General features: G+C 28.0%; 2 protein-coding genes across 2 annotated transcripts in view; both read right to left on the bottom strand.

The window, feature by feature from the left end:
• LOC108766095 (uncharacterized) overlaps positions 1-2,768 on the bottom strand; it is a 17,065-nt gene extending 14,297 nt beyond the window's left edge. Inside the window, exon 1 of the mRNA XM_018515162.1 lies at positions 2,693-2,768. The gene's annotated coding sequence lies outside the window, so the exon portion shown is untranslated. The remainder of the gene's footprint in view (positions 1-2,692) is intronic.
• A 2,191-nt stretch (positions 2,769-4,959) lies between these two features.
• On the bottom strand, positions 4,960-10,420 carry LOC108766097 (uncharacterized). Its single transcript, XM_018515166.1, has 6 exons — positions 10,334-10,420; positions 8,442-8,689; positions 7,070-7,339; positions 6,616-6,746; positions 6,230-6,395; positions 4,960-5,523 (listed from the first exon to the last, which is right to left on the bottom strand). The coding sequence occupies exons 2-6, from the start codon at positions 8,685-8,687 to the stop codon at positions 5,125-5,127; spliced, it is 1,212 nt and encodes a 403-aa protein (XP_018370668.1). The 5' UTR covers positions 8,688-8,689; positions 10,334-10,420; the 3' UTR covers positions 4,960-5,124.
• Between the last annotated feature and the right edge of the window lie 1,581 nt (positions 10,421-12,001).

Below are 12,001 nucleotides of genomic sequence, written 5' to 3'. Positions count from 1 at the left end.
AAGCGATACTTTAATTCTAACAACTTATTCATTTTATTCAATGTATTTGACATCATCGACATTTCGGTATGAAAGAGACCTGATTCTATGACCTGTAATAAGTTTATTCAAGATTAATAAATGGAATTTCTTAATCTAACAAACATGCGATTAATTTTAATATAAAGACCTGTATAAGATTTGTGTACTAGGAATTTTCGAATTTTAAATTTGTTATTAAACGGATAAAAAAATTTTTATATCCGTGCATGTTATCTGCTTCCTTAGAAATGATTTATAAAAATAATTTAATTTTAATTACTGATCTCATAAGAATAATTATTTTAATCTTTCTGTTGAATATATAGAAATGTACTAGGAAATAATAAAATTTGTCTCAGTTTTCTCTCTCTGTCTCTCTCTCTCTCTCTCTCTCTCTCTTTTCTTTTTTCCTTTCTCTTTTTCCTCTCTAAATTATAAAAATTGTACTCGCTAAATCAACTTACCAATTTTTGTCGGACACTTCCGAGTTCAGGTAAGATTTTGAGGATAATTGATTTTTTCTCTTTAATCCTATGGCTGTCTTGGTCGCGCGAATATTCGGCAGTAATCCTGATCATGTCGCTGGTGTAGTTGTCACCCTTGGTCGTGGCTGGTTTCGAAAATATATCTGTCACCTGAATCGAATTGTCATCTTCCGATTTTCGCAGAATGTTCTCCACGAAGCATAGATTCAGCCATGTCGACGTTTCTAGGGCCATTTCTGAAAGTGGAATTGCAAAATTTTGTCATCAAATTATTGTTCTTCCCATCGCACTAAAAATATAATTTTTGACAATAATTTACTCGCGATGAAATTTTCATTATGTTTTTTCTTTTCTTTCCTGCTCTGGTTTCCTTCACAAACTCATTCCGATGTTTCTATTGTTTCCTTCATCTTTCTTCGCTATTTTTTCAGCGCTTTTTTTCATTTACTTTATTGTGGTATCTTTATTTATATTTATCCATATTTAAGACGGCTGTATTTTATTCCATTTGAGATCTGTTTAAATTAATGGAAAACCGATTGTTCTTTTCTTCTTTTAATACAGCATACGTGTATGCCGTTAATGAACGCATTAAGACTTCGTCGAATATAATATTTATGATATGTACGAAAAATTTTGACACGCGTGTTGTGTTGCGATCGTGTATTGAGAATTCCAATTAATTTTTTATTTTTAAAAATAAATCTTGATATCATTGAAATTAATATTCGATTTATTGTTTATTGTTTATTGGTTTATCATTTGGCCTAATCTTTATATACCCCTCTGATGACAATATGTAATGTGCTCCTATCCGATATGTAAAATTATAGTGGAGAAAGAAAAAATCCAAAAAAATCAGGGCGAATGAGAGTCAAATTATAGGGGATATTGAGGACAGTTGTAACGAAGGTTAGTTGTAATAATGCATATATCTTTTAAATAATAAGAGATATTTAATGTGCTCCTATCCAATATGTAAAATTATAGTGGAGAAAGAAAAAATCCAAAAAAATCAGGGCGAATGAGAGTCAAATTATAGGGGACGCGAAGGTTAGGGCCTGAGCACAATAGAGGAACAGGAATTAGATATTAAGATTTTAACCTATCAGAAACTGATTACATCGGAATACACGGTTTCTGATAGGTTGAAATCTTAATATCTAATTCTTGTTCCTCTATTGTGCGCAGGCTCTTATAGTTATAACAATGCTTTTAAATAATAAGAGATAAGATGGACATATGAAGAACAAAAATAGTCGGTATCGAGGCGTGTGTTTGCCTCATGACATCAACCGCGCATGCGCCGCATGTAAAAGAAGTTATATGTAAAGTGCTCAGATAAGCCATGTAAGTGTAAATTTACGATGTTATATTTTTTTGTTTTAAATTTTCAAATAAGATGCTTTTTATCATGTTTTAATTTTATTAATTCTAAAATATGTTTTCTCAAGCTGTCTTTTTTTGATATTTTTGAGTGGTTCAAATATATTTATATAAATTTTTACAATATCAGTTTGGAATTAAAAGTACCACCTCGCCAGGGTACATTGTAACACCATTACATTCAACGATAAATGTTAAAAAGAGCCCACTCACCTCAAATTTTGATAAAAATACACTGAATCGATGCGTTTTCGCGTAAAGATTTGACAAGAAAAAAGTGTCGCTCTGTTTCGTAAACAGAAATATTTTATGTTGACGACTATTCAGGTTAGGAAATCTGCCACAGCCACGAAATACTGCAATGCAAGCACGCGCTGAGGTCACATTTTCATGCTCTATGGCCGCGAATGCGTTGTAAATTCTTATTGTAATAGATATTATTCACTGCTTTACAAACATAAATTCACTGTTTTAAAAGCAAATTATCTGTTCTGAAACACAAGTTTACTGTTTTAAAAACACAAATTCATTGCTTTGAAACAAATTCTCTGTTCTAAAACATGAATTTACTGCTTTTAGTAAATTTATTTACTGATTTAAAAAAAAATGATTAATGAATATCTAAGTAACAATGACACACCATTGGTTAAGTAATTCTATGTATGAATTAAATTAATGCCGTTCTTTTACCATTTAATTACTACTATATAGTTATTTCCGAAATCAATCATTTCTTGTAATTTCGTTCAACATCTAAAATTTCAACATAAACCCTTTTAAAATCATGATCATGATACAACCTGTGATAATTCAGTAACAACTGAATGAGTAGCTGTATTTCTCCTGATGTAAATTTTGATGTGTGTTCAAAAACTCTGATCTTCAACTGCGTCTATTAGTTCGTCCGACATACAATGGCTGCGTTCGGGATGACGCTATTAGAGCTATTTGTGACATTTTATCTTCATCGTCCATTAGACGTAAGGATATAGTATGGTACAATAATAGCGCTGATATAGCTAATATAGTTCCCCGAACACATCTATTAGTTTTTGCAAAATATTTTACGAACAACGTTTATTTTTTAAGAAAACGCAGGTAAAAAGTTTTTTGTGCATAGTCATAATTTTAAATAAAATGACATTGAAACTTTATGTGTTGAGCTAAATTACAAGAAACGACGTTTAAAAAAAAATTATTTATAGAACATTATTTGTATATGATTCTAAATTTGTCTATAAAACAAATAAAAATATGCTAAGAACTTTCTAGTAAATATCAACTAAAGAGAGTAACATATAATTTCAATGTTATAAAATAAATCAACTAATTGTATGTAAAAGAGACGTCAATTACGGTTGAAGTTAAATGTAGAAATAATATATCTATGAGTATATATATAAATATTTTTAATAAATTTAAGTCAAGTATATGATGATTACTTTCGGACTTGCAACATAATCAAACTGAAATAGTAGTATTCCTTCCAAATTAAATTAGATCTTCGATTTAGTACTACTAGCATTATAAAACCTGTAAAGAACATTGCGAAAGTGTTATCTCAACCAGGATTTTATTCTCTTATTTTAATGTTTTACAGTGTAAATGTAATGTATTATAACTTATATAACTCATATTTCACATAACAGTTACAGTTGTTGAACTGTGAAATTATGAAATTATTAATATTATTAATGTGTGTTATTTTTTTCTAATAAATGTTTAATGTATTATACTCGTTTGTAATGTTTGTACGTTACGTATGCATAATAATGTTTGCAATTTGAACTCTTTTTCTCTCAAGAACGCGATTCGTGCCGACGCTAAAATAGACTGACATTCAGACAACGAACAAAGCTTATAGAAGACATCTTTATGATATCTTTTAGATTTATATCCCAAAAGACGTTTTAATGATGTGTCTTTATGACATCTTTTAGACATGCATAATATTGCCTGGAACATTTTTTTATTTCCTAAAGTAAAATTTACAATGAAAAGGAAGGGATTCGAAGATCTGCTATCGATTCAACATACTGAAGAGAGAGTCGAGGGTGATTCAAAAAGAAGAATTTCATCAGACAATCGTTGTATAAGCGATGTAAACGTTGTTAGGAAACGGACGAAATTGTATCGAAAAAAAATGCGATGACAGAGATATTAATAAATATTCTTAATCTTTTACATGTATTTTTTATGGCTTCAATCTGAGAACATAATTATAACGTTATGTAAATTATGTTTAAAAAAATTACTAAACTTTTTTTATTTATGTGTTTTACATACACATACAATCTAATAAAAACATGATCAGGTAATTTATAAAAAAATTTAACTAACAAAATTTTAAAACACAGAGATACTTTTTATTTGGTTAAATTCAATTACATTAATAATGTCCAATCACCAGCGTCGACAAATGATATCTCCACTATATTTTACATTAAGTTAATAGTGTATTCGTGCGACAAGCATCTCCGACTTAATATTAAAAATTTGCTATTAATAATCAACATAATCAATTACAATAATTGTACGTTACATAGTGCTAGCACATAAAAAATCAGTATATGAATTAAATCAATAATCAGCAAAATAAAATGTTTAGAAATGTTTTTTTTTAAATTGATCACCAATTTGCAATTTTGGACTCAGTAAAAAATCACAAAACTTAGGTATATCATATAGGATCCGATTATTTTATTACTTATTATTTTGTAATATTTTTTCAATTTTTCTTACGCACATGTTATACTAATACAAACTAAAATACTTTATTTGATATTTTAATTAATTTGTACGTTATTTTTACATTGGTATAATAGAATAATATTATATACATTTCTTTCAATAGTATTTTTTTGTAAACACATGTTGAATTAGACAGTATCTACATAACAAAATAAAATGTATGTAGTATGTATGTGTATATATACTGCTATCACTGATATATTATATATTCATTTTAAAATCTTAAGAATAAAAAATGAAATTACTATTACCACACAATAAATAATTTTAATTTTTTTAATCAAAAGATAAGTCGATCATAATAACTATTCCTCGTCTGTATATTTTAAAAAAGTTCTTTTTTAAAAAAGTACATTAACATAATTCTGCTTCTATTAACTTTAATGTACTTGTTATAACTATTTGCATCTAATATCTTTATTTCCTAGATTTATATTCTTTTCCTATTTTAATTTTCTATTATTAAATAGAAGTGTATACATTAAAGATCCAGTAAACCCCACTCGTCATACAGTGGCAGTCTTTTTATCAATATTTTTTTATAAGTCTCACTTTTTAAACCTGGATTTACATAAGTACCAGTGCCTAACACTTCATCTAAATCTTTAGCCTCAGTTTTATGGCATAGCATAAATTGTAAAGCGGTAAAAGATGTCATCATTCCATAGCCAGCTTTTCGTTTTAGAGCAGCCTTTAGTTCCTTCATGGTGGGCGGCTGTGTCTTGCAGTTCAACTGCTTCATAATCTTTGACAAGGTGCAAAGATATTCATTTAATAGAATATCTCTCTTGTTTTCAATGACATCGAAGGAAATACTTGAATTGAGAAAGTAGAGAAGATCGAGTGCCGGCGATGCGTAGACGCATAATTGGAAGTCTACCTACAATAAAATAAATTTTTTTGACCGTCAATTTTTTATGTCTACGGCAATTGTTTGGAGATAAAACCTGTGTATCAGGAAAGAAGTGAGACATCATGTTTAGGAAGACGATAAAAATAGTTTACATAGATGACATGGGCAAACGAATATGCCTGCACGCGCAATTAAACTGGATAAGTAAATTGGCATTTATTCAAAATACATTCCATTTTCAAGTATATTCCATTTTCATATATTTATCACTGTCTGTTTATCTTGATTGCTTAAGCTGAAATTGCGGATGATTAAATTGCGCTAAAATGTACTTACCGTAATAGTGTTTCTCGAAACATTATTTATTTATTTAATATATCGTTATACAAATTTATATCTCTCTCTTTGTATTTAATTATGAAAATTATAATAAACATTCAGAAATGTAGGTAATTAGAATGTAATAATTGAGCTATGTTAAACTGTGTTTGTAATAAAATTCACATATATTGTATAATAATAAGTATAAAAAATACTTGTAAGTATACTAGATTTTTAAAGTAAATTTAAAGTTTTAGCAATATAAGTCATATTACATGAAAGTATAAATTAAAAATTTCATGAACTGTTTTATTTAATCTTAGTTTTTAGTCGCAACATAAAGTCGTGAATATAATAAATCAATGAACATGTAGAGGAAATATATCATTTTTTATAACTTGATGATACTTACAAAAATCTGATCAGTAGGCTTGCCATTATTGTCATATCTGAACAACATATTATTCACGTGACAATCACCATGATTAATAACATTAAATTCGTCTTCACAGACCTTGAATGCATTCACTCCTATTTGATATATGTGATCGGAGAGTTTAGCAATTTTTTCCGAGTATCTGGTAATAAAAATCAAATAAATTTAAAATTATATGAAATTATGTAAAAGTAATATAAATATTTTCTTTAAACAATGCAACTTGTACTTATATTTACAATTTTCTTTATAACATGTTTTCTCTCTTTATATTACTTTTCTTGTGTCACGTATCATGAAATATCTTGTGAACATTAAAAAGTAAAGCAATAAACATTGTCTTAATTAAATGCAAATCTTACTTTTTTACTTCCGGCCAATTCACAATCTCGTCTGCTAAAGCTTTAGTACTCTTAATGAAAATATCTTTCATTTCTGGCGGATGCTGGCTATTAATTATTCCTTTCAAATACATTTCTTTTTGCTTTGGTTCCTAAATATTAAAATATTTATGTTAAAGAATTTATATTAAAGAAGATAAATAGTTATGTTTGTAGTGCGGACTGAAAATTTGCAGTGCCATATATGTAGATCTAGATATACAAAAAATTTACACAATAATTGTAATATCATGAAATTTTCTGACAAATTTAGAGCTGATCGTTTTTTAGAAAAAGTTACGACATAGCCTAGACAACACGAATGTTGAAAAGACATTCTAAAGGAGAATAATCCTTGTATTCGTGCCATTGATCTAAATTCTTAATAATGCAACGAGATGTTGCGATTAATTGTGAGTCGCGCGTGATGATTTACCTTCTCACATAAGGCTACGGAAGTTGCGTGAAACCTGGCAAGACCGCGAATCGCCAATATGGAATGATCTAGGTCAAGACCAGACAAACGATCAGCCATACGAAAACCGAGAGATGCGAGATCTTCGATCACCAGAAGCGTTGGATTTTTATTTTGCACGTAGAGAATCTTCGCGCTCAAGCGGTGCTTCGGTCCTAACAACTTATTCATTTTATCCAGAGTATTTGACATCATCAACATCTCGATATGGAAGACGTCCATTTCTATGACCTGTGATAAGTTTATTTAATATAAACAAATAAAATTCTTTAATCTAACAAGCATGAATTTATTTGTGATATAAAAACTTATACAAAGACCCCTATAAAATTTTTGTGATAGTAGAAAGAGAGAGAGTTTTAAGATTTGTTTTAAAACAAATAATGAACGTTTTCTTTAAATATATGTATGTATATATTCGCTTTTTTAAACTTGACACATAAAAATAATTTTATTTTAGGAGGTTTCTATTTCTTGGGCGAAAAAAGTTGATTATATTTTGAATGTTTTTAACAAAAGTATAATATATATTTGAATTCTGGAATATTATTTTATTATATTTAAATATTATTATCGTTATTTCTTTATTAAATTCGATCAAAAATTACGCCTGCTATCTCTTCTCAAACATGATGCTGCCTCCTCACTAATTAGCAAGATATCTTTGCTTCAGATCATCTGACATATTTTGAAATATAAAAGTTTGATTTTTTATATACATATATATTTATCGTTTGATAAACAGACAAAAAAGAATTGATAGTTGAGAAAATGGCGACTTGTTAAATGTAAATCATCAATTTCGCTCTAAAAATTGGCTCATTTATTTTACAATAAAAATAAAAATATGTATATAACGGATAGTTTTTTTGTCAAACGATAATTATATGTATATAAAATCAAATGCTATCAAACTTTTACATTTTAGATTATCTGGATGGAAGATATCTTGCGAACCAGTGACGAAGGCGGAGCATTATATGTTTGAGGAAAGATGAGACGTACGTAATTTTGATCGAATTAATAAAAAAAACTATTATTTTAACTTATATTTAAGTATAACAAAACAACATTTCAGAATTCAAATGTTTTGTCTCGTATAACTTTCGTCAAAAAGAAATTTCCAAAAGAATCGACTTTTTTTACCTAAAAAATAGGAATCCCTACTTTAATTACTGATTACATAAAAATATTCTAATCTTTCTGTTAAACAAAAATTTATTCCAAAATAATAAAATTTGCTATAATTATGACTCTCTCTCTCTCTCTCTCTCTCTCTCTCTCTCTCTCTCTCTCCTCTTTTTATACTAGAAATATTGTACAAATTAATTACCAGTTTCTGTCGAACACTTTCAAGTACAGGCGAGATTTTGATAACAATTGATTTTTTCTCTTTGATCGTAGAGCCGCGTGAAAATTCGACAGTAATCCTAATCATGTCGCTGAGATAGTTGTCGCCCTTCATTGTGGCCGGTTTTGAAAATATGTCAATCACCTGAATCGAATTGTCGTTTTCCGACTTTCGCAGAATTTTCTCTATGAAGCATTTGTTTAACCATGTCGATGTTTCTAGAGCCATTTCTAAAAGTGGAATTAGAATTGGAGAATTTTCTCGACAAATCATTGTTCTTCCTGCTATGTTACAAAATGCAAAACCGATTCTTTACTATAACTCATTTACGACGAAATTTATTACGTTTCCTTTTTTTCTTCCAACTGGCTTTCGCATTCACATAGTTAAATTAAGAACTTTGTTCTCAGAGTATAAATAATTTAAATGTTTAAATTTTTGTGTCTCCTTATATAAGATATATAGTATTGTATTTCTTGTTAGTTTAAAATAGCGCAACAATTTTTACTACATTGACAAGTTGAAACAATATATTTATTAAAGGGTCTATAGTCTTTAATTTAAGAGATACATTGGAATAGTCGTCATTTGCATTTTGTATTAGATATTTGATTTTTGCAATATTTTATGAATATAGAATCATTTAAAGAAAAAATTATTTATCCAAAATTATTTATATATGGCTCTAAAGTTATTTATAAAAGTACTGTCCTAAGTAAAATTATTCTAAATAAAATTATTTAAAAACTTCTCACTACATAAACATCAATTTAAAAAAACATATATATAACATAACTTCAGTGTTATAATTTCACATTTTACAGTTTAAATATAATATAACACGTATATTACATATCAATGCAAAATTATAACTATTGTTGAGGTTATATTATTTTTAATTAATATTTGCTGTTTTACACTTATTCATAACATTTATGAGTTACATAATGTTTGCAATTTAAACTCCTCTTTTTCTCAAGAATACGAATGCTAGCGCTAAATCACTAAACACCGAGCAACGTCTAAAAGATGTCTTTATGATGCCTTCTAGATATTTTGTAGACATATATGTCCCAGAAGACATTTTTATAATGTCTTTATGACGTTTTTTAGACGTGCATGTTGTCTAAACCATTTTTTTATTTCTTAAATTAAAATTTATAACATATTTTTCCATATATTTTTCGCACACGTATCGTTATGTATTATTTATCTCATATTTTTTGATGCAATATGCACACAGTGTCTCACAATCACAATACTTTCACACGATATTCTATAGGTAAAGTAAAATAAAAATTGTAATACAAAAATATCGATGTTACAATAATTTTTTGAATTACAAGCTAATTTTAAATACTTATATACGTCAGAAACTATTTTACTTTTATTGTCTCTATCATTATTTTTGAATTATTCTAAGACAAAAATCCTAATAAGAAACTGTCAAGGCTATAATAGTTTTTTAATTATAAACTATCTTTGATCAATTATCGAATTCAAAAACTATTGTAGCTTCGACATTTTCGTATTAGGATTTTTAAATTTACCTTTAGAATACACTTTAAAAGTATGTATTGTACGATGGTTGTAAAGTACCTTGTGTATCAAAGAATTCGATATGATGTTTAGGGGGATGTTTGGGACTTCACTCAAAACATTCCTTGATAAACTCTGATTGAATATCAGTATTAAAAGAAAAATAGTCTGCTTTCAGTAGCTGAACTATATTTTTACTAGAACTTAAAGTAAAATAGATATATATTTGATATTTTACGGAAGTTAGAAAAAAAAGTTCTGTAGTCTAGATCTAGTGAAGAAATAAAAAACAGACATAAAGTATTGATAATAAACAATACGCTAAAGTGACTAACCTGAAGTTATTCGTCTTTGAATTCAGTCCTATATTTTTTTAAATACTTGTTATACTTCACTGTGCCGTTTCGTAAAGCCAGCCACAAAATGATACGTACAAAACAGAAGTAACAGGCTTTATATCTACATCGGTACATTCATTTATTCATTCATCATAGGCTTTGTACTTACATCAACGTCTTAGATAACTGTAGAAGCGTAAATATTATACACATGCAGATTTATCCTTCAATCAGACAACAAACGCTGACGGAAATAAAAAAAACGATGATAAGACAAGCACCTATGCGATACCTTTTTGTTAAAAAAATAATTAATGTTATAAAAAAAATCGCATAGTAAACGTTTACGAGATTCGTGCAAATCATATCATTACCTCTGTTTAGTCTTTATCGATAGAGAAATTGTGAAAAAATTCTATAATAATAGCAGCGTGAACTAACGAAAAATTTCGCAATTACGGTATGATGATTCGCTTTAATGCAACAGTTTTGTCAGAATAAAATTTCTAAACGATATTTGTAAAAAAAATACAAAACAACACCAATTCTAAATGATATTTATAAAAAATTAAACAAATTCAATTCGAGGTGTAAATATTTTAATAATTTACTTTTATCATCGATCCGATGTACAACGAACGAAATTTTTCAGCCACGTAGAAACGATGACCGATAGTGTAGCACAAAATCATATAAGATTCTAATTAAATATACTTAAAATAATCAACATGTTAAAAGATAATTTTTACACGCATCCAATTTTTTATTCATTTTATAATTAAATATTTACTAGAGGCTTAATTGTCTTTTGATTTACGCAGAATATATATTCTAAGACGTGTTCTGATCTCTATCTCGATGCTCCTTGAATATCATGTCATTCTTATTCAACATTCGGTAAACAACAACGATAACATGACATCCAGGGAGCACCCAGATGGGAATCTGAACGTGCTCCTACGTGATATTTTTGAGAATATAGAGTTTATCAGTAAAAAAAAATACGTAAAAGAAAAAGATGTGTATATTGTTAAAATATTTATTTCATATATTTGCACAAAAAACACAAATAATGAAAATTTCGAACAGATTATTACAAAGTATATTTATTAATTTTGTACTTATTAAATCACAATATTAAAGTGAAACTGGAATATAATCGATATAATATACATATAATAATATTAATATATAACAAGTAAGAGTTAATATATAATGTATAATACATAACAATATTAATATATAGGTAATACATATATATTGAAATATAGTCAAACTATATTAGTAAATTATTACATCACATTAGTGAACAATAAAAAAACAAATTATAAACTCAAATTATCAGTGTATATCGACAGGTGCTGGGCAGCCGCAAGGTAGGAGATCAGTTACGACACGCTTGCAGCTGTCATTAAATAATACGAGTGCAATATGTCTAATTTGCACTTTTGCACTCAGCATCTTCGTTTTTTCTCTTTTCACACCCGAATATAAATTTATCTCATTTTAAATACAAAAATTTTTAGGGATTCGTGCCAATAAATATATCCAATAAAAAATTATAAAAATCTTAGACTGCTCAAAAAAACCCGCACGGACGCTCCCGAATGACTTTATAGAATAATTCCGCGGAAATACGGACGAATGGCAGCTCTAGCTATAACT

The sequence above is a fragment of the Trachymyrmex cornetzi genome, unplaced genomic scaffold (genome assembly GCF_001594075.2).
Source record: "Trachymyrmex cornetzi isolate Tcor2-1 unplaced genomic scaffold, Tcor1.1 scaffold57, whole genome shotgun sequence".
NCBI classification, from domain to species: domain Eukaryota; kingdom Metazoa; phylum Arthropoda; class Insecta; order Hymenoptera; family Formicidae; genus Trachymyrmex; species Trachymyrmex cornetzi.
The sequence above is the reverse complement of the archived record's forward strand: the minus strand, read 5'-3'. Positions and strand labels throughout refer to the sequence as shown.

Excerpts from the sequence above, each read along its gene's own strand:
- LOC108766097 (XM_018515166.1), bottom strand. The coding sequence starts at position 8,687 with ATGGCTCTAGAAACATCGACATGGTTAAACAAATGCTTCATAGAGAAA. Across the intron at positions 6,747-7,069 it reads CCGTAGCCTTATGTGAGAAG|GAACCAAAGCAAAAAGAAAT; the intron begins GTAAATCATCAC and ends TTTAATATTTAG. Across the intron at positions 6,396-6,615 it reads AATTGGCCGGAAGTAAAAAA|ATACTCGGAAAAAATTGCTA; the intron begins GTAAGATTTGCA and ends TTTTATTACCAG.